Source organism: Belonocnema kinseyi, chromosome 8, assembly GCF_010883055.1.
Source record: "Belonocnema kinseyi isolate 2016_QV_RU_SX_M_011 chromosome 8, B_treatae_v1, whole genome shotgun sequence".
NCBI lineage: Eukaryota > Metazoa > Arthropoda > Insecta > Hymenoptera > Cynipidae > Belonocnema > Belonocnema kinseyi.
In genome coordinates this window covers 40,883,980-40,908,077 of record NC_046664.1, presented here as the reverse complement: position 1 = coordinate 40,908,077, position 24,098 = coordinate 40,883,980, and the positions used below count along the sequence as shown (strand labels likewise).

At 32.0% G+C, this 24,098-nt stretch overlaps 1 protein-coding gene across 1 annotated transcript in view; it reads right to left on the bottom strand.

Annotated features, from left to right (window-relative positions):
- Positions 1 to 1,690: 1,690 nt before the first annotated feature.
- The window catches only part of LOC117178454 (glutamate receptor ionotropic, kainate 2-like), a 116,629-nt gene continuing 94,221 nt past the window's right edge, over positions 1,691 to 24,098 (bottom strand). Inside the window, exon 10 of the mRNA XM_033369881.1 lies at positions 1,691 to 1,824. Coding sequence (XP_033225772.1) covers positions 1,691 to 1,824 — 134 coding nt within the window. The remainder of the gene's footprint in view (positions 1,825 to 24,098) is intronic.

The window sequence follows — 24,098 nt, the reverse complement described above, 5'->3', positions numbered from 1 at the left end:
ATAAACAATTTTCTAACAAAATTCAAAACTTGATTCAGAAAGAACCTTATCTGTTAGGAGGCATTTTGTGAGGCGATAAAATTTTTTGTTTAATTACATAAATTCCATAAAAAATTGAAATATTGAGTAAAGATCGAAAGAACTTCACATCCAGAACCACAAAAAGTGCAGCTAAAACTATTATAGATAATAAAATTTATATTATTTAAACAAGCAGTTGCCTATTCTTAAAGAATTATGAAGTTGCGGATTTTTTTTAGTGAAATTGTTTAGAATAGATAATTGGGCTCTTTGATAAAATAACATAAGAAAGGAATACGGCCAAGGGGTCAGTCACAAAATACGTGATACGTTTAGAGGGAGGAGGTCTGCTGAAGTATCATTTTTCATATTAATGAAGTTAATTCTATTGGAAAAACGAAATCAGCTGCTGGTCACTGGATGAAGATCCGTATTTGTTTATAAAATTTATTTTAATAAATAATGAACAATGTCACCTCATAAAGTCTTCTAATAAATAGGGTCCTTTCTGAGTCATCGGAAGTTGATTTCGAAAAAGAATCTAAATCCATTAAAAATGTGTAACTACTTTTTTTAGCCAAATGTCAAACCGAAAATTAAAAAATAAATTTAATTTGTTAATATAAAAATGTAATAATTCGTTTAAATATTGTGAACTGCTGGATACTATTTTTAAGGAGTGTAGTTGCAAAAAAGAAGTGGATCGTTCATAAATTTTCTTCTAAAATTTTTACTTTGTTGTAAAATCAAAAAATAATTGAAAAAAATTGTAATCAGCTCGCGCGAATCTTTTTGAAATTGATTTAATTCTCCATTAAAAAAAAAAAACAACTAAAATTGGATTAAAATTAAAAGCTGCGGACTAATTTTACAACAAGAACTTTTTTGTCGTACTGTGTGTCGGTAGTGTAAGATATGTTATTTGAAACCGTTTTATATTATAAAATTTGTACGTAACTATCGGGAAAATTGTATCAAATAAGTTTCTAAATAATTGATAATATGATTTTCCATTTCGGAAAGATAATTGAGACTCCTGTTGTTAAATCGACATAAGTTACAATATTTAATGGCAATGCTGAAATTGGTCCAAGTCATAAAATACTTTAAAAATTCATCAAATTTTTGACTAACACTTTCCCTTTTTGCATATTTTCTTTTATCTGCCATCCTCATTATCCTCAATAAATAAGTCAGATAAAATTTTTTTTCACATTTTTCTCTTTGATTACTCTACACTTTTTTCTCATAATCTATGTCTTTCAGATCTTAAATGTAAATTTATCACAAATTTTGTTAACTTACAAATCAACTATTTACAAAATTTCATAATATCTCAATTTTCAAATGACTCGATGTTTGAAGATATTTAACCTCAAGTAAAGTATTACAAGGTAAGGTGTCAACTCGTCTTATTTTACAAATGGTTTGCGAGGATAGTTCCTCTAAAGTTCCTTTAATGTTCAAAATAACCAATTGTATTTTTTTCGAATTCACTATAACTCGGAACTACCGCAGGAGGTTTTTTCTTTTAATTTGTAACCATCCCCGGTGACTACTTGCGCTATAAACAGGTCTCTTTTTGATCGACGTTGATGATCACCATAGAAGCTTGGGTGGGTAATTCATTCTGGACGGGTACACCTGTAGGCACCTCTTCTAGTATTGGTCAAAGGGTTGTGGTTCTCGAAACAGTGGCAGATGGTGGAGGAGGCGGGGGTGGAGGTGGTGATATCACCACGTCCGGTTCACCTACCAGGTCGCAGTCGAACCTCCAAAGAATACTTTCAGGGTGGTCACCTCCTGTCAAAAGTAGAATTTATGCAATTATTTAGTTACTCTGTTAAAATTTCATAAAAAAATTAATCTTTACCTTCGTTTTAGGTAAATAAACAAAGGTTTATTATTATAAACAAATATTATAATTTTTTTGGATGGGGTAGCACATCTGGGGTATTATGGGCCAAAAAAATGTGGTTATATATCATACGGTAATATAGCACATGGGGTTATGTGACTCATCGGGTCTATATTTTTGGTAGGGAAGTATATTTGGGGTACTATGGATTACGGAGTAATATTGCATAAGGGGAAATATGTGACATAGGGTAGTGTGATACACAGAGTCTATGTTCTGGGTTAGCGTAATATATTCAGTAAACTGATGTTTTTGTATGTCAACCAGGTCAGAATATTAAGTTAAAAGATCTTAATTTTCTTGGTATACATGTCCAAAATATATCAAATATATACTAATATTTGTAATTAAGTAGTATATTTAAAACAATATTTTATTCTCTTTTCCGAAACCATTTTAAAATTGTGTATATTTTTTTGCTTAGGTCAGAACATTTAGTACAATTTTGTACTATCCTTTCTAAAAACATGTCCGATTACTGAAATAGTGGCAGCGGTGGTGTTGAGATCTTTTTATAATATATACTAATTAGAAAAATTAAAGGGTAAAAAAATGTCCTAATTTTGGGTAATTTTTCAGAATGCCGTACCTCAGTGAAAAATGGTAAAACGACCATTTTTCACTGAGATATCGATCTTTAAATAAAAAAGGATCCTTTTGTCTTTGATCGACGATATCTCAGCAACCAATGGTCGCAAAGAAAATTTAAGGCCAGTTCTGAAACCTGGAATAAATAACCTACAAGATTCTGCCACGATTTTGAATAAAATATTTTTTTTAAATCCATGACATAAGTTTAAAAAAACAGGAAAAAAAGGAAAATGTATGGTTTTTTCAGAACATAAATGGCTAAATTTCAAATCTTCATGAAAGGACTAATGTTGAGTGTGCCTTTTACTTCGCAGGGTTTTTATGGAATCATTCAACTGAAAAAGCCATACTCAACATTAGTCGTTTCATGAAGATTTGAAATATAACCGTTGATGTTCTGAAAAACCATAAGTTACCCTTTTTGCCTGTTTTTTCAAGTTTATTTTATGGATTTAAAAAAATATTTTATCCAAGATTGTGGCCTAATCTTGTAGGAAATTTATTCCAAGTTTCAGAACTTCCTTTTAAATTTTCTGTGCGACCATTGGTAGCTGAGATATCGTCGATGAAAGACAAAAGGGTTCTTTTTTATTTCAAGTTCAATATCTTCGTGAAAAATGGTCGCACCGAGGTTTAAAAAAAAAGAAAATCAAAGCTGAATAAACAAGATACCTGGGCCATACCATTGCTAAGTCAGAAAAACTTCGTTCATGCTCGTAGACTTGAAAAAAAGCAAAATAATTGGCAACTTTTGTTTCTCACGCTACTTGTTAAAATGAAGCGGAACATGTTACTAAAAATTCAGGAATTTTTTCTACCCTTTCATTTTTTCCATTATTATAGAAATATATGTCATGGAGGCCGTTTAAGTGTATCAAAACGTCTCAAAAACACCCGAGCATATCCTATGGATATTCCAGATATATAAAAACTCGTGCTTTGCTGAAATATCCACTAGAGATCCTGTAAAGTTTTGAAACGTTTTTTTTAAAACATCCCGTGATATTCTATGGATATCTTAGGGGTATAAACATTTTTAATTTGCTCGGATATTTTTAAATATCCTGTGATGTTTTTAGAATATTTTTTAATAATATACTATGATCTAAATTTGACATTACAGGGATATTGTCTCTTATGATTATCCCAGGGATATCGAAAATGCTTTTATGCGATGTTCAGTATACCTTCTTTGATTTTTTAAACAGTTTAAAAACATCCGGTGATATCCTATGCATATCTTAGGGACGTGAAAATTTACGCTTTGCTGGGATATCAATTACAAATCCTATGATGCGATTTGAAATATTTTTCATGAAATCTTATGATATGTTACAGATATCTGAGGAATATCAGAATTTATGCTTTGCTGGGTATCCGATAAATATAACGTGATGTTTACGAAAAGTTTAAAAAATATCTGCTGATAGATATCGCAAGGATATTGAAACTTAAACTTTTTGGAATATCGATTAGACATCATGTGATGTTTTTAGAATCTTTTTCTTGAACATACTATCATACCTTATGGATATCTCCTAGCTATCGACATTTACGATTTGCTGGAATGTACACTAGACATCCTGTGATGTGCTTGAGATATCTTTCGAAAACATCCCATGATATCCTATGAGTATCTCAGAAATATCGAAATTCACTACTTACTAGGATATCTATTAAAAATTGGTGATGTTTTTGCAACATCCTATGACATATTGTAAATATTCAAGGCTAATCAAAATGTGCGCTTTATTGACATATAAATAAGACATCCTGTGATTTTTCTGGGATGCTTTTAAAAACATTCTAGGACATCTTATGTATATCTGTGGGATGTCAAAATGTACGCTTTGCTGAAATATCCACTAGACATTCTATGAACTCATAGATTTCTCAGAGTCACCGAAATTTGGGCATCGTTTATAGTGATATATTACGGATATCTATGATATATAGAAATTTATGCGATACTCGCACATACATTATACATATTGCAATATGTTTGGGTCGTTTTTAAAACCCATGTGTGGTATCCTATAGATATATGTGGAAAGAGAAATTCCCGATTTTCTGGGATAGCTATCCAAAATCCTGTACGGTTTTAGAAAATAGAAATTTACGCTTGGATGAGTTGTCTTTTAAATATCCTTTTATGTTTCTGTGATATTAAAAGGTTCTATTTGAAATATATCCCTCACAGGAATTTGATATCCCAGGGATATCCTCATAATATCTCGGAAGTCTATGAGGCGATTCTTGGATATTAAAGTAGATATCCCGGGATATCATATTGATGTGACGGTTTGAAAATTGAAATATCTCATTTGAGATTTTTAAACATCACCTAAAGATTCTAGGATATTCTATGTATATTCTACGGCTATCGAAATCTAAACTTTATTGGGATATCCACTAAGCATCCTGTGATATGTTTGATCACTGTTTACAACATCCTATGATATATTATGGTTATCTTATGGATATTTTGAAGAAATAGGAATTTATCACCTACTAGGATACCTATTACAGGTCCCGTAATGCTTTTAAACTTTTTTTAAACATACCGTGATGTCTGCGAAATATATCTGGAATATCGAAATTTATTCTTTTCTAGGATATCCTTAAGACATCCTGTAATATTTGGGACATTTTTTCAAATAGTCCCGTAATATCCTATAAGTATCTCTGGGATATTCACATTTATATTTGGTTGAAATCTCAATCAGACATGATGTGATGAATGTTCAAAGAATATCAAAATTTATACTTTGCTGGGATACCTTGTATGGGACGTTTAAAAAAATCTCATGATTTCCTTTAGATATCCCAAAGATATTGAAATTTACACTTGCTTCATAGAGACGAACAATTTAAATCGGATTTCTACAGTTTTGAGATTCTACTTGCCAAAATAAGAAAACAAATTCATACATTCCTTTTCTCAGCATCGCATATTGAATAGTGCGAGGAAAATAAAAGGTGCACAGAAATCCAACGCAGCCACTTAAAATCATAGTCAAAACATAAATAATAATTTTCTATCAACATAAAAATAAAAGGTTCGGCCTTTATTTTTGTAAACCTGTTTCCCTTTATTTCTACTAACCCATGCAAATATTTAAGTTTGAAATGTAAAGAAATTTTAAAACTTAGTTTTATGATAATCAGATTTGTGGGTATGTTCATGAATGTATTCGTAAGCAATTCGTAAAATTCTGTATTTAAAGAATTCCTAATCTCTACCATAGTCGTCAGTTTGGTCATATTTAAAATTGATAAGTTATACAAAGTTACAGATTTATTTAATTATTTTTAAATTATGCCATATACGTAGCTTCTGGAAAATAACAATTAAAAAGAAAAAACTTGGCTATGTACAAATTTATTTTTAGGATTAATTTCTAAATAAATTCATGCAATCAAAATTTAGAAAATTGAAAAAAAATATTCATTGGTTATGCATATTAAAAAATAAATATTAAAGATGTTTTAAAATGGAAATTTGAGAAGAAAAACTGAAAAATTATTTTAAATCAAAATTTTGAAATTGTAAAAACCTGCCAGGGTTCAATTTATCAAAGATTTAGAATCAATAAATTTATAATATAATTGATAAAAAAATAAAAATTTGGCAGAATGGAGTGTATTTAAGCAAATTTAGGAACCTTAAAATAAAGCATGCTAAATAATGACATACACAATCACAAAGTCAGTTAATTGTATGAATGAACTTGCAATTGGTAAAGTTGTTTCAATATAACTTTTAAAAATGAATGCATACTGTAAAATTTGTTTGCTACTGCTTTCTGGTGTGGTAAACAAATTTCACCATAAATATTTTTATCATGTTTACATCATTCAATACAAATACTTTCTAAAGCATATAACATTTATGTGCTTCTTGAAAATTTCCAAATCCCTGCTGTAGTCATGAGTTACAAAAGAAAGCAATATACCTCTAAATAATGTATGCGTACTAAAAGATGTTTTGATTATCTATTTTGACGTTGTTGAAAACTTTATGTGATATTTTTATTAATCTTACAGCATTCCGTACACGATTTTTAAATGAACATATATATGAACTTGTTTTTCCTAAACTTCCAATCTTTATTGAAATCGCGGGTATGAAAATAAAAAAAATTGCTGCATTAATCTTCTGCACATACTTCTGATGAAATGAAGTATTCAATAATAATGCATATATACCTCCATAAAATGTGCTTTCTAAATTTCAATTAGTAGAAATTTTACTTATTTTTTCAATACACTTTATTTTAATTGATGAATCAGTTGTTTTCAGCAGTTTACTAATTTTAACAGTAAAAAAACCCGTAACTGAAGTTAATCAGGTATACCGTAACCGTAGTGAATCAAGTATAGACTTAGAATAAATTAAGGTAGGAAACATTTTTAATTAGGATTTTATTTATCCTCAAATATTAATTGTAATATTGAAGTTCAACCAAAAGTTTAATTATAAATTTTTCTTCAGAATATATAAACTTAGTGTATAAAAATACACGGGTGTAAATGTTGTCAATTACTAAGAGTGATTTACAAATTAATTTTACCCGCGGATTTTTATACACGTTTCATTTGAAAATATTTTATTCTTTCCATTGCATTTTAATTTTTCACATATATTCGTGTCTCCATTTGAGAGTGAAGAAAACTTATTACATCTGTATCTCATTGATAACATATTGTCACTCAACGTAAAAAATTTTTTTAAGGGGATAAAGAGGTGTATATCTGTGTGTGAATAAAATTTCATGAAAGATAAGTTTAATTCGAAAATTATAAAATATTTGAAGCTATTACTATCATACATATAACAAACAATATTTTTTTCAAAAACTTGCTGAGTTTCAGTTAAGAGAAAAATGTATAACACGCGTATTTTCAAATTAACAGTTTATTTTCATTGAATTCCGCAAACTAACTTATATTTCTTCAACAAAATTTTAATAAACACAATTTATATACATTCTTGTCCATCTTATGATATTTATTTATTTTAATTACTATAATTGTTTTTAATGTCCATTTTGAATTCCACGGAAGCGCAGTAATACAAGGCGTCCAAATTAGGTATTATCACTTCAACAACAGCTAACTTCACTTCGTTAACAGCTGAGGGGAAAACAATGGATCAAATGCATGGAACAAAACTTCATTTCTGTAATAAAGTTGTAATTTATAATAATTACAATAATTTTATTATTTAATTAAATAGAAATGAAAAAATATGAACTATTTTTCAAATACTCTTATATAGAAAAAAATAACGTTTAGGAAGATATTAGCAAGTTACGGCAAATTTGACCTAAATCCCATGCATTTGGTCCCTCGTTTTCAGGCTGGGTCGACTCCCATGGGCGCGTGTGATCACATATACTTTTGAAGTTCTCCACCTCCTTGTAGATGGCTCTACTGTTGGGGCATAAGTGGGGGTAGTATTTTCTGAAAATATCTTGGGGCCGCCATTCTAGTGTTCGTTGAGGTTATGGTTTCGTCAACAAACTTCAAATTTTGCTAAGCTCAAAAAAGATGTGTCTCGCCGTATGAAGTGAAATCAGGTAATTGAAAAATAAACAAAGATAAAGTAAATTGAAAAGTTTGTGTTGTGCCTGGATGTCACTCATTTCACTTCTCTATTATAATGCGAATAAATAAAATGTATAAAAAAGGTTACATTTCATGTTTTGTGTAATTCTTCATTTATTGCAGAATTATTGCAAAATTGTACAAATTTATGCCGAAAATTGGTACAAGAAACAGTATTTACACATTTTTCGTCTTAAATTTGTGTAATTTTGAATTAATTCGTTTATTTTTTCCAATTTTAATTCATGCAACACATTCCAATAATATACACATTTACGTGCACGAACACATGGATACGCCTTAGTTTTCCATCTCCTTGTAGATTGCGCTAGTGTCGCTGTAAGTGGTCAAACGCGCCCTAATGATAGTATAAAAATCGTTCAAAATTTCACTCTTTGGTTTTTAACGGAGCTTTACATTTCGGTACTCACAGAGTCTGAAAGTTATAATAGTTTGTTGGCATCTAGCTGTTGTATGCTTACCTGAATGTTGTAGCGTGACCCATCGATGCACTTTTAAAAGGTCCTCAAATGAAGTTTATGTTCATTGGCCAGATGTATGTCCAACCAAAATTTAAAAATTTTAAGCATTTTAAGAATTTAAAAATATTTTTTTTTTGAAAATTTCAGAAATGTTTGTCAACGTTTCTTATACATGTGTGGAAGACTTGCAACATTTGTACTTTTATATAATTTTCAAAAATATTTTTCTGACAGATTAGGAAATTTTATTAAAAGTTTTCACTGCATGTCAAATATATTTCGAAACTGAGTTAAATTTTTCAATTAGACCAAAATGTCAAAAGTTCTCATTTTTTTAATTTGAAACAAAATTTTTTAACGCGTTTTCCATATTTTTGTCAAATTTCTGGGTGCGCGACAAAAAGACTTGCAAATTTTCCCTACGACGCTTAAGATTTGTTTTGATAGATTAAGAAATATCAATCAAAAATTCTACTAGATATAAAATCAGACTAAAATTCAAAAAGTTAGATAATTTTCAAAAACATGGGATTTTTGTTTTTAAGAGTTCCGTAAGTGAAAGCATTATTTTTAGTATATTTGAACCTGGTTTACAAATTATCTTGATGAAATTTTTCAATTGGACACAAATTGAAAATGTTGAAGATTAATAAGTTCGTTTAATCATTAAGATCACTGTACTATGTATTAACCAGAAATATGTGCATTATTCAAATAATATTTTATATATAAGTAATATTGTTTGATTCAGAAGGACTTGAGTTTCCAAATGTTTATTTTAATAAATGAATAAGCATTTATTTGATTATTTATTTCATTATTACACGTGCTAAATAATTAAAATTTTTTATCAATTTCACATTTCATAATAGCGCTCAAATATATTTAAAACGTAACCTTTTCAAATTAACTGATTCCTTCAATACAATTATAACTGATCAATCAGTTTTATTAGTGCAGGTACATACCCGTGCAGAAATTCAAATGGGGAACTAGGCTGGTTCCCGACCATTTGACCCCACTTAAAGTCGGGGGATAGTCGGGTCATCTGGCTAGCCCCCGACCAGTAGCTTCACAGTAGATTAGTCGGGGGCTAGTCAGGTGACCCGACTTATCCCAGTCGGGGCCTGATCGGGTTGATAATACATTCGTGTGGAATATTAACCAAACTCCCCAAAATTTGTGGAACATTCCCTAAAAGTTTGTCAAAATCCTAATTATTTACGGAAATCTCCATAAGCTTGTTTGAAATATTCAAAAGTGCCCAAATTTACCCAAGATTTAATGGGGAACATTTCCTACACTTAAAAATGCACAAATTTATGTGACTGAAATTCCCCAAAATTTGTGAAATATAAATAAAAAAACTTCAGCTGGAAGGCAGCAATGGAAGAGCTTCGCTCTGAAGGAACCGCCATGTTGTCCACGGTAATCTCTGCTCCAGATAATTATGCTTTGTTACTTGTGGACTGCTGTCTTAAACACTCGACGCGTCATTTCTGTGGCGCGAGAGGAGGCACGTCGCGCCCTTGTGGATTTTTCTTAAAGCTACCAGTCCAGAACCGCAAGATTAAAATGAATGTGGTAGCGAAATCTGAGCTGTTAAGTACTGAATAGTTTACAACTAGTATCCTGCTCCTCACTGATTAATCAAAAACTTGTTCTCTTTCCAATTTCAACCACCTGAAGGATAAGACTTTATTTACATATGGCAAACCATTCAGATAAATTCAAAAATAAGCATGTATACAAATTTAGAGTCTCATGACTTCCGGTGGACTTTTCACCTGCAGCTATATGTATCCTATCCATGATGGATTTTCTAAAAATTATGTACAATGGTATTTATAAATGTTCCTAGAACCTCGCAACTTTCTAAAAAATACTACAAAAAAAATAAGATTACGTCTTTTTGTAGATCTGGATCGTTGTTTTTATAAAAAGCTGATTTTCGTACAAAATTATTAACTTAATAATTATTTATTAAAAATGTTTGATATGACTTAAACATTAATCAATCTTATCTCCAACAAACTGTGCAAAATTATTGTTTAATATATTCTTAGTGTTTTAAAATAAATAAAAAATCATTACGCTTTTTTAGATATTATCTCATTTCATAAGACCTCGTCGAAAACTCAAACATAAGAATAACCCGACCAGAGTCCCACTAGCTCCCGACGCGAGCCTGAAGATTCTCCGCACGGAAATTAGTGAACAAAAAGGCCCGACCAGACCTTGACCAAACACCGACCAAGCCCCGACTGAAATATTGGCAACAAAAAGCCTAACTAGTCCCCGACTAGTCCCCCACTGGGTACTTTGTCAAAATTAATAACCCGACTAGCCCTCAATTATTGCTCGTCTTGTAATAGGGCCAAATGGGGTTATTTAAACACGGGTATAACTGATTCAATTAGTAATTTTCGTTTTAATAATCCTATCAATACAATTCCACTAATTGTCAGTGACTCAATACTAGATACAGAAATTAGTAAAATTTAACTGAAAATCAGTTACATTTTACTACTCCAAATTTAGAGAGTGTGTTTTAAAAAAATTGAATTTTTTCTTTTCTTGTATGCTAAAAAGTTTTAGGAATTTTGTAATCATGTTTAAATTATTTGTTATACGATGTTTCAGAAAAAAGTTATAAATCTGTTTTTATGAAAAGTCCAATGTCTACCGAGATTGTGAGTTTAATCATTTATAAAATAAAACGATATAGTACACATTCACCAATGTAAATGTATACTTTCTACAAAAGTTTCGTAATACATCGATATTACAAAAAAACAGTTCTTTCAGTAGCATTTTCATGGTCAATTTGGTTTCATCTGCAATCTAAATACGAGGTAAGTCGAGATTTTATAATTTTTATATTAAATAATTATTCAGTTCATTTAGATGTGGTATAATGTATTCCATATCAGTATAGTAAACAAGTTTTCCTTTTGGGAAAAAAATACGACAACATGCCATATTTTCCCATACTGGAATGTTAAGGCGGTAGCAGTGAAAGAAGTACCTTTTTGGAAAAAAATCGACCTAAATTATCATTCTTGAAAAATTTGGATTTTTGTATGAATGACCGCAAGTCTGCCAGCCATAATGAGTGCCTGTGGATATTGAAATCTGACTAAATACAATTTTATTATTTAACCACAAAGTGTAAACTTTTTTTGTCTGATTTTTCAGTGATCCTATTTCTTTGATGAAAAAAGTTTTTTTTGTGATTTCAAATAATTATATATTTTAAATCCATAGTTTTTTTAATGAAATATATTATATAATGTGTGCTTCAAATTTATACATGTGAAAGTTCGACTTTCAATATTATTGAGCGACTCCCTCCTAATATTTTCATTTTGCGGAAAAAAATCCGTATATTTAAAAAAGAATTTTAAGCTTAATCCGTACCCTCGGCTTTTGAAATTAACATGCGGCTTTAAATGGGAAAAGATCAATTTTTGAAAAAAGAATGTACACACTTATTATAAACCTTTTATGAATGATTCACCCAATGATATATTATTTTTACACCCCCCCCGTAGTACCCTTTTATTGTGTTCGGAAAATGTTCCAAAAAGTAAAAACTAGCAGTTTCATATCAAATCAATAACAGGGGATTCGGTGGTCAAAATTGGAAGTTATTGAGTGGAAATAATTCTTTGAACCATACTTAACAGGTGACTCTTTCATTCACCAAAAGTTTATGGCTCAGACAGTGAGTTTTAAGGATTTTAAAATGAAATTTTCAGGGAATGTAGTTCAAAATGTCCTTCGACTGATAGAGCAAAAGTATTTCCAAAATATATTTTTTAAAAATGGTTTTAAATTTTGTCCTATGTCTGGCGCTTATCGGATTTCTCTAACTTCCAGCATTTCGTTTATCGAGCAAATTTTGAGCAAAAAAATTTTTTAGCGAGAAGGTTGTTGACAACAGTGGAAAAAAGTTTTATGGAAAATTTTGGCCCAGTGGAACTGATATTCAAGAAATTGTTAACGTCTCAAGTCGATAGCGGTTAGTAGACTCACACGAGGGCTGTAGCGAGTCTCAGATCCGATTTATAATACAGTTCACAAGCGCAAAAAATAAAAACTAATCAAGTAATAAGGTAGTATCAAAGTATTAAGCATAAATAAATAAATAATGCATAATGTAAACTACTTTGTTCATTTACCTTTATACCAAGAAATACTAACGCTCTATTACAACAGGAATGAAAAAAATGTGCTTTCTCGATCTTTTAACTTTTTTTTATTTCCACGAATTTAAAGCATTACATAATTATCGAAATTAAGAATCCATTAAATGTCAACCGCTAGATGTCCATGTTTTCTTTTGTACAGTTGTCTAAAAAATATAATCATTCTATTGTACATAATATTAAAGTAATAAGTTATTTTGCATTATGCACTACTATTTATTTATGCATGAAACTTTAATATTACCTTATTACTTAATTAGTTTTTATTTTTGACACCGGTGAACTGTATTATAAATTGGATATCAGACGTTCGCTACAGCCCGCGCGCGAGTCGCCTAGCTGCTATCATATTGAAACGTTAATAATTTTTGGAGTGTCAGTTGGACTGGGCTAAAATTTTCCAACAAACTTTTTTGTACTGTTGTTAACAACTTTCTTGCTGAAAGTTTTTTGTTGCTCAAAATTCACTCGATAATCGAAATGCTGGAAGTTAGAGAAGTCCGATAAGCGCCATGCACTCAGAAAAAAATTTACAACCATTTTTTTAAAGTAAATTTTTGAATTACTTTCGCTTTATCAGTCAAAGGACATTTTAAACTACATTCCCGGAAAGTGTATTTAAAAATATTTAAAACTGACTGACTGAGAAAAAGTTAAAGTGAAAAACGAATAAAAATTAGTTTTGACAAAAGAGTCAGTTTTTTGGCTTTAATTAGATAAATAAAAAGGCGACAACTTTTTGCCTGGGGGAAAAAAGATGCGCGATGAAATTCTATATCTAGATGTAGCCTTTAAAAATTGAAACTCAAATATGTTTCTGAAAGCCTTCAGGAATCTTCCCACTTCCAGCGAAATAAGTATATGTGCCCTTCTTTGATCCGGAAGCTCATTTAGTTTCAGGCAAGTGTCCTTCCGTCCGTCATAATTTTTCCAACGGGGGGAAGTGAAAGACCCTGATGGGAGGAGAAGTAGATAAAATGCGGAGGAATAAGAAGAGGAGAACCAGGGAAAGTGCAGAGTGATAAGAAGAAGGGAAGTGAGGAAAATACTGTAAGTATAATTAGAGGAATTTATGAGAAGTAAGGATGAGTTGAGAAGAGGACGTGTGAGTTGTGGAAGGGTAGTAGGAGAAAAATCGTGTTAATTTGCGTAGCAAGCAGAAGGGGGAGCAGAAGAAGTGGGAGAAAGTGAGGAGAAACTAGGGGAGTGGAATAGGGTAAATTATGAGGAATGAGGACAGGAACACTAGCAGAAGTGCGGAGAAATGATGAGCGAGAAGAAGGGGAATTGCAGAAAAAATAATGGAAGTGACGTAGAGGAAATTATATGGAATGAGGGGAGGAGAACTAGAGGAAGTGCGGAGTAAGGAGAGGCGGGAAAAAGGGGATGTGAGAAAAAATTAAGGAAAGTCACTAAAGTAAGGAGAAGCAGGGAAAATAAGTAGAAATTAGGGTGAGCTGAGGAGGAGTGCAAGAGTTGTTTTATGGGAGGATAATGGGATAATGGGATAATGAGGGGGGAAGTGAGGTCTAGGGAAGAGTAGTCGGGCAAGAATAAAGCTGATGAAGCGGGAAAAAGAGGAAGTGAAATATGATGAAATTAGGGAGGGTTGCCGAAGGAGAAGCGTGGGAGGGAAAGGTTTGACAGACAAAATTATTCTATGATGCATGCGTGCAGTGCGTACGTTGACTAATTTTTGTTGCGGTATCGATTTACAATATCTTATTAAAGACTATATACAATGACATAAATTTTTAACTATGCAAACAATTCTTATAAACAAAAGCACATTTTGACCATTTTGAAAATAATAGGTTTCATTTTGTTGCGGAATATAATTGCAATGCCTTTCTAAGAACTCCTTGTAATTATATCTTTTATAATGACAAAAACTGTTAAATGTATAAAAAAATGTTATAAATAAACAATTTGACCATTTTTATATGAATGGGTTTCATTTTTTCTGTGACAAAAAATTTCAATTATATAAACAATTTTTCTAAGCAAATGCACATTCTTACCATTGTTTACGAATAACTTTCTCTTTTTTAGGAATCAACTCGAAATGCCTTTCCAAACACTTCTTGCTGTAATATTTTACACAGTAACAAGAACTGGTTAATGTAAACAATTTTCATAAACAAATGCACAATTTGATCATTTTCGATGAATATGCTTCCTTTTTGGCTATTTATTTATTTACATAAATCATTTTTATAATTAAATGCACATTTTGATTATTCTTACAAAACATTTCGGGTTGATTCTGAAAAAATTAGCCTATTCATGGAGAAACAGTCAACATGTGAATTTGTTTATGAAAATGGTTTATATAATTAACAGTTCTTGTCATTATTAAAAATATGACAGCAATGAGTCTTTGGAAAGAAATATAAATGCGACTTCTCAAAAAATGAATATTTATTTATTAAAATTATTCACATAAATAGTAAACAGCAGGTATTCTTAGCTAATTGCAACCGCACATTAATGTTTGTCACATTTCATACAAAGGCTATGCATTTTCAATAGCTAGTTATTGCAAATCACCTAAAAATTACTCTTTTTCATTATTTCGTTTGTAGTGTCATAAATTTTTCTTTGTTACTTTAACCCAATAAATATTATTTTTAATTAGTTACTACATTGATTTATGATCTTTTTTATTAAACTCGAAAGTTTTAAAATAAATAGTATCAATGGAAAGTTAGACAACAAACAATTTTTAAATTTGATGTAGTAAACAACAATAAAAAAACTCAAGAAGTGTACAGTCGGTTTGAACAATTTATTTTTGATAAGGTTTTTGAGATATTCCCCTTCTCCTTAGTATTTCACCCCTAAATTCAAAAAATTGTTTCGGGCCCTATTTGAAAAACCTTAGGTTTTAATTTTTTTTAAATTCGTTAGCATATTTTTATAAAAATCCATCGAAAGTGAAGCTTTATCTTCTGAAACTCTTATAATTATATTTGAAAATAAGATTTAGTTATTGAAAATCGCGCCGTATCCTCGTACATTTGAAAATGCTAAAAATCTGCTGATTGTGAATTTATTTAGATAAGTTTGAAAAAAGTGCACCATATGATTATTAAGACATTCTGACCAGTTGTGAAATTTAAAAAAATGGTAATAAAATAAGAATATTATTCAAATTATGGAAAAACCACCCAATGGATAGCAAAAGATTAATTATTGCTGCACAGAAAAAACAGAAGATAAACTTTGCATCGATTTTCGACGAGAGATTCTCTGCAAAAAAAATTAACTTCACAGGATGAACTTTACACAAATATCGGTTAAACTTTCGTTTGTTTTTCCATGACAAACACATGCTTTTTGAAAGACGCGAAGTTGGCCAAACAAAACTTTATCGCTCTAAAAAATTTCCTGCCACAAATTTTATTCTTAATCTTTCTGTATGTTTTTTGTTTTATTTTGTTTTTAAAATAATGCAAACGTACTCTGATTGGCTATTAAAGTTTGCTTCTCTCTAGAAATTTATTTTAAAAAGTCTTACAGCTTTTTGTCCTACTTATTTAAATTATAATGTAGATACTTACCACTTTTATTTGTTTCTTCTCTGAATCTATTTTTTCTTCAACTGTTATACATATTTTTAATGTACCTATCATAAGTATTTTAAAGCTGAATGACTAATTACACTAGAAATATAGTGCAAAAAATGTTCAAGTTGAATCGTGAAATTAAGAATAAAGAAAGCTGTTCAAAATATGTAATAAATTACACCGGCTCACAACAAAAAAGTGGTCTGTCCCGCGAATTACATCAGCATATCTATACGTTTTTGGGGTCGCTGAAGCCGAATCTGGTGTCCAAATAAGCCAGTTGAAATTTTTTATAAATTTTTTTTAGAAAAATGCAAAAATCGACGAAAACAGCGATTTTTCGTGTATATTTTTGGAAAAAATATGTGTGTGTGTGTTTTTTGGGTCGCTGAATCTAAATCCAACGTCCAAATAACCCAGTGGGCACATCTTTTTTTCGAAAAACGCCAAAATAGACGTAAAATCGACGAAAACAGCGATCTTTCGTGTGTATTTTTGCAAACAAAAATTTGTTAATGCCCGGTAGTCTTAATCAGCATATTTTTATGTTCTTGGGGTCGCTGATTCTAATACGGTGCACAAATAATCTAGTGGACTCATATTCTCTCGAAAACGGCAAAAATATACAAACTGGGTTATTTGGACCCCGGATTCGGATTTAGCGACCCTAAAATCATATAGATATGCTCATTAAGACCACCGGCTATAAAAAATGTTGTTTGCAAAAATATACAAGAAAAATTGCTGTTTTCGTCGATTTTACGTTTTTGAAAAAAATATGAGCTAACTGGGTTATGTGGACACCGAATTTTGTTTCAGCGACCCCAAAAACATATAGATATGCGGTATAGTCTGCCGGGCGGAACAATTTTTTGTGTATGCCGGTGTTTTTTATATAAATTCATTTACTTCACTGATACGAATATTCAGGATGTAGCTGTTCAAATGTATGCCACGTTGTTGTGTAATTTAATAAATATAATTGTAAAACAGAGTGTACAATCTATAATAGAAATTCTAATAGAAATTAGCTTAAACTGTATTAACAACTGGCAAAACGGGCGAGGAAATTTAAAATTTGCTGTAGTTTAGAACCTAAAATTTTATAAGTACACTAAAACTTGGATTTAAGCCCAGTTTTGGGCAGTGTGGGCATTGACCTTGCACAGGAATCCAAAAAGTCTCAACGTAAACAGTCAAAGCTGCATGAACAACTTCTCTTGGATTTGGAAACATGCTTTTTATCAACATGACTCAAATCCACATTCCCTAAAACCACAAACCTTAAGCCTTCAATTTTAAGATAATAAATTCCAGTTTTTGAAACAGAATTATAGAAACAGAGTTTCGGTTAGACTGGTTAATCAAACATCAAATAACCACTGGTATTAGGCCTCTAAAATAATATTCTATCTAATTAGATAGAATATTATTTTCGAGGCCTCATACCAGTGGTTATTTGATGTTTGTACGACAGAGGTCTCTGTATTGTACGGTCGATAAGTAGAAGAACTACTATATCATAATTAATTTTTATTATGCGAAATTAATTGAAAACGCGAGAAAAATAAGTTCTAAAAAATTCACTGCATGCTGGGTTTGAACCAACAACCTCCTCATTACATGTGAGAGACGCTACCAATTGCTACACCGCAGCACCAACAATGGCAATTTTATAACTTGTATTTCCTTAAAAAACATCTATAAAAATAATTCCGATCAAAAATTAAGGAAATACAAGTTCTAAAATTTTCATTGTTGGTGCTGCGGTGGCGCAATTCATAGCGCCCCTGACATGTAATGAGGAGGTTGTTGGTTCAAACCCAGCCCGCAGTGAATTTTTTAGAACTTATTTTTCTCGCGTTTTCAATTAATTTCGCATAATAAAAATTAATTATGATATAGTAGTTCTTCTACTTATCAACCGTACAAACATCAAATAATCACTGGTATTAGGCCTCTAAAATAATATAAAGATAATAAACCCTGAACTCACATACACTAAGCGTTAAGGTTTGTAGGCTTAAAATTAGAGACTTTAAGTTTGCAAGCTTGGAGTGTGTGGGATAGCGGTGTGTGGGTTTATGTTTTGTGGGTTTATAGTGTGTGGGCTTCAGGTTTTTATGCATAAAATTGGAGGTTTGAAATTTGAAAGATTGGAGTATGTAGAATTAAGGCTTATAGGCTAAAAATTGCCGGCTACAGATTCGTGAGCTTGGGATGTGTGGGCATAGGGTTTGTTGGCCTAAGGTTTGTGGGCTTAGCGTTTTTGGGTTTAAGATTTGTATGTTGATGTTGTGTGACTTTTAGGTTTTTAGGCTTAAAATTACGAACTTAAGGTTTGTGGGCTTGAGGTTTGTGGAATTGAGGTGTGTGGGTTTTGGGTTTGTGGGCTTGGGGTGTGTGAGCTAGGGGTGTTTAAGTTAGGTGTTCTATGGCTTGCTTCGGAAAAATGCTTAAAAAATTATTATTCAGCAGCTGAAAATAGATAGAGAATATATTTGCGGGAAATCGAATTTTTTTATACGTAAAAATTGCTTTTCCATGGCGTTTTTTACGATTTACAAAAAATCGTAACGAGTAAAAATGAATACATTACGGAATCGGATTGAGCGGTCAATTTCACACAAAAAATGTGTTAGTTTATTATTAAGTTACCGGAATTTTAAATTTTTTAATGTAAGAAAATCGATTTTCTACAGTTTTTCACAATTTGCGGAAACTCTTGACGTGCTGGGACTAAATGCTCACCAGATTTAAATTCAGCGGGCAAAAATACATATAGTAGATGTTACAGTGTTTATGTTGATTTTTTGTGTGGTTTTCGATCCTGTGTAATTAATGAAAGAACGAAGCAGCTTTTTGCAGATCATGATTTCGTGTTTCCCAGACTGATGTGGGCTAGAATGAGAGTAGGAATCAAAAGATCATTTATCATAGCGTTCTATGCCCTAGTTGATAATGATTCGAGAAAAGTAAAAGACTTCTTCTGGGGCATTTTAGATGACACAATAAGTATTTGAAATTATAGTGAAAGAATAATTCTGCTGGGAGATATGAATGGATGGGTAGGTATCCAAACTCAGGATACAGAAAGAGTACCAGGTAATTTTATGGATTCAAGAACAATCTATAACGGAGAGAGATTAGTTGGCTTATGCTGACAAAAGGATCTGTTTCTTAAAAAATAAATAGTTGCGAATGAAAGACCAAGAGATCTAGTCAAATGTACAAGGGTCATGAGAGGTTCTGAATGCAATACTGATCATTACCTTCTCCTCTCTAAAATAAAGTTAGGTCAGGGATGGAGAAAAAAGATAACCCAGAAAACGAAGCAAACGCGAATAAAAATTGAGAACCTACAGAAATTGTAAGTGCGAATAGATTTTTAAAATAAGGTGAACGAACGCATAGACAGGGCAACTTGGGCGGTAGGTTTTAGGGAGACTATCTGGTGATGCATAGTGAAATGATGAAATTCAAGCCGCCCAAAAAAAAGAAAAAATCAAAGAGAACTTTGAACATCGCAGGTTTTAGCGATGGGGAAAGGAATAGACGGAAAAATGATTACAGACACAAGTAGAGGATACTCAAATGACTAGTTGAAGAAAGTAAAAGTAAAATTAGAACAGAAGTAGAGAAGAAAATACAAAAAGACTTTGAAGGAAGCAAGACACTGCTTTATAAAAAAATTAAAATTACAGAATTTGTCAACATGAGAAATAGTAAAGGTAAAATGCTATATTATGTTGGAGGAATGTGAAAAGGTGGAAAGGAGTGGGATAAGCATTGAGGTATTGTTGCATGAAAGGTGAGACAAAAGGGCAGTAGCATGGGTGAAGGGGGTGTTGCGTAAGATGGAGAAGAAGAGAAGGACGGAGGAAGAGGAATGGAGAGAGGATTGTAAATAGGAGAGGAAGTAGAAGTAAGGAAACTGTAAATAATGCAAATAGTAGTTAAGTATTAGGCGTTAGCCGCGGTGAGAGAGGCTGGTAATGCGAGGCATAGCGAGGAAAGAGAGACATGCGTGCGAAGCGCGGCGCAGCGAGGAAGATTAGAATATAGAGGCGAGCGGATTAGTTATAAGGTGTGGATGGATGTTAATTTGTAACAGTTAGCTGTAAGAAAAGTCTGTAAAAAAACTGGAAGCGTAAGCAAGTCAATTTTTTAAGGCCAGTAGGCCGTAAAATAAACGTTTATCTATCTACTAGAAGTTTTGAGAGACTTCTAGGCAGACTGATAAGTCCCTGAAAAATGAAACACGGAGACGTTTTTTTGGCCAAAGTCGGTTTTATTTTTCAACATACTCTCCTTTTAGGTCGATACAGCGAGTCCAACGATTTTCTAACTTTTTGATTCCGTCTGAAAAGTACTCGATCGGAGGGTCTCCAAAATACGCCTCAGTTTCAGCTATGAGCTCCTCATTTGAGTAAAAACGCTTACCGGTGAGCCATCTCTTCAGGTTAGGGAACAAGTAATAGTCGCTGGGGGACAGGTCTGGTGAATACGGTGGCTGAGGAGCCAATTCGAAGCCGATTTCATGCAATTTTGCTTGTGCAACTAAGCATGAATGAACAGGCGCATTGTCGTGATGATAAAGCTGTTTTTTCTTCTTTAAATGCGGTCGTTTTTCGGCGATTTCAATTTTCAATAGGTCCAATAATGATGAATAGTATGCTCCGGTTATGGTTTTACCTTTTTCAAGATAGTCCACGAATATTATGCCATGTGCATCCCAAAATACGGAGGCCATAACCTTTCCGACCCATTGTTGCGTTTTTGGACGCTTCGGAGCACTTTGGCCCGGTGGAGCCCACTGTTTTGCCTATTGCGTTGACTCAGGAGTGTAGTAGTGGATCCAGGTTTCATCCATGGTTATGAATCGGTGCAAAAAATCGGTCGGCTTACGCGAAAATAATGCCAAATTCTGCTGGGAAGTTGTAACACGAATTCGTTTTTGGTCCACTGTGAGCAAACGCGGCACCCATCGCGCGCAGAGCTTCTTCATGCCCAAAACTGAATGCACGATATTGTCCACACGTTCCAATGATATGCCTACAGCATTAGCTACCACTGTCAATTTCACTTTGGGATCATTCAACATCATATCATGGATTTTTTCGACATTTTCTGGTGTAGTGACCTCTTTTGGGCGCCCAGATCGTTCACCATTAACTGTGCTCGTACGGCCACAACGAAACTCGGTAAACCACTCATGAATCGTTTCAATCGATGGTGGAGAGTCCGGGTAATACTTATCCAGCTTGGCCTTGGTCTCGAATATCGTTTTCTTGCGAAAATAGTAGTGTTTGATCAAAACTCAAAACTCAGATTTTTCCATATTAAAAAAAACTCGGAGGTTAGTCGCTTCTCAGTACTGTAACTTGTAAATGCGTAAACATAAATGGCTGAAGTTTTGACAAGCGTCATTTGAAGGATCAAACTCGACGAAAATGGTTCACATTAGTGAATACTAATGCCATCTCTTAGAATTTTCAGGTACTTATCAGACTGCCTAGTATTTTAGGGGACTATTGGGAGGTGAAGATGTAGGACACCACAACTGCGATGTAGAATACAATGAATTAGAAAACTCAATTGAGAAAGTCTGTGTTACTGAGGTTAGGGATATAATTAAGAACTTGAAAAGCGTTAAGGCAGCCGGTGTAGAAACTAAAATGCTCAAGGCGCTTCCTCAGGCCTAAAAATTGCCCATTTATTACAATGACAAGCTTTTCACTTACAATTCTGAATTGTATGATTTTATATTTCGGCCACAGAATATAAATGCCTAAATACAGGACTGACTAGAGAGATTTTTTCGAAAAATGGCCTGGTTTTTGTATTATTCCAATTAATTGAAAATTGATGCATTTTTGCGCCTGGGAAGTAGCAAACTGCCACCATGAGAGTACTCATGGTGCACTGGTACTCCGGCTTTTGCCTCGCTATGAAACTGCAGGTGGTCTAGAGTGTTATTGTTTCGACCCAGGATCGAGAAATTAAAAATGATCAAATATTAAGGAATTTAATTTTAATATTCTGCATACGGTTCATTAAATAACGAGGAGACGATTAAAAAAAGATAGAAGAAAATTGGTTAATCCGTTCAATTTCTGGATATATCTTTTTTCTCCCTGCTCCGATTGTACGACAAAACATACTAAAAAAAAAGATGCTGCGCCCAGAATTGGAAACTGTTGAATCGGAAGAGTATGGAATTTCCATTTATTTTATTTTCATTTTCTTATTCATTTCATTTATTCATTCATTCAATTCATTTTTTTAATTTTCATTTCATTATTTTCATTTCATGGTGACAATTTTCAATTGGAAACTCTACAATCATAGACAATCATAATTTTCCTATATTCTTTTTGAATCTTTATTTGTTGCAAATACAACTGCTTGCGTCACAATTTATGTGCTCTCGGCCAGAATTGATTACATTTTTTGCTCCAAGATTCGTATCTTGTGGTTCAATTTGATTGCTCTTCATTCGAAAAATTAAAATATTATTGACAGAAAGCGGAGGAGCCTACTTTTTGAAGTGGGGACCTAGCCATAGAATTATAAAATATAATGGCACACAGTGTACAGCTTATACTATGTTAAAATGACCCAAAGATGGAAAACTAAATTTTTGCTTTCATCATTGTTAATTTTTAGCCAATATCCGTCATCTTTTTTATACAAATAATTACTAGTGAACACTTTGAATATTTCCCATTACTTTTTAAAAAATTTTCAATTGTTTACAGAAATGTAAATTATTTGAACAATAATTTGGTCCCAAAAAATGTAACAAATAATCGTATTTTCTGATTGAAATGTAATGGTTTGTTAATTTTTGGAAAAGTACGTTTTTCTAAAAACATTATATCATCACTGAAACAATTATTGATTGTCTATTTTCCAAATATCCCGAAAAAGATCATGCGCCAAGAATTGGAAATTATTAAGTCGGAATAGTACGGAAATTTACATGATTTTTAAAACAATTTCGAATGGTTTAAGCAAATGCAAATTATTTAAACAATTATTTAATCCCAAAAAATGTAGAAAAGAATCGTATTTTTTGATTGAAATGTAATTGTTTTTCATTGTTTGGAGCAGAAAATTGTTCTAAAAAATTATTTAATTATTTAAACAATTATTAAAAGTTAATTTTCAAAATTTCTAAAAAGTGAGACAGAGATGTCCACTTTTTCTAAATTGTTATCCTAAGAAACTTTTTATTGATGTTGTTGTTTTCTGTTTGTTGTTGACGTTGTCGTTTTATTGATGTAAGCCATCTATACTTAATTTGACAGAAATTTAAAGAGAACCAACACATCCTTGCGCACGTTCTTGTGCAAACATTTTAAAATTAATACTCGAAACATCCACCACTATAATTTTTTTCTTTTCTAGACTTTTTTTCGTATCATGCGTTGTTTCGCCTAAATTATTTATTTTAGTTTGTTATTTGGATTTCGAAAATGCTATAACTCTAGTAACTTTTGAAAAACTGGTCTCAAAAATATTTAAAATGTGCCCACTTTTTGAATTTTCATCCAATATGGCTGGCTAACAAACTTGACCTTTAGTTTAGGACACTAAACATACAGACATACAGACAGACAGATACATTCGTAAAAACCTGTTTTTCGGATTCAGGGGGTCTCGAAACGTGGACATTTGACAAAAACTGGGG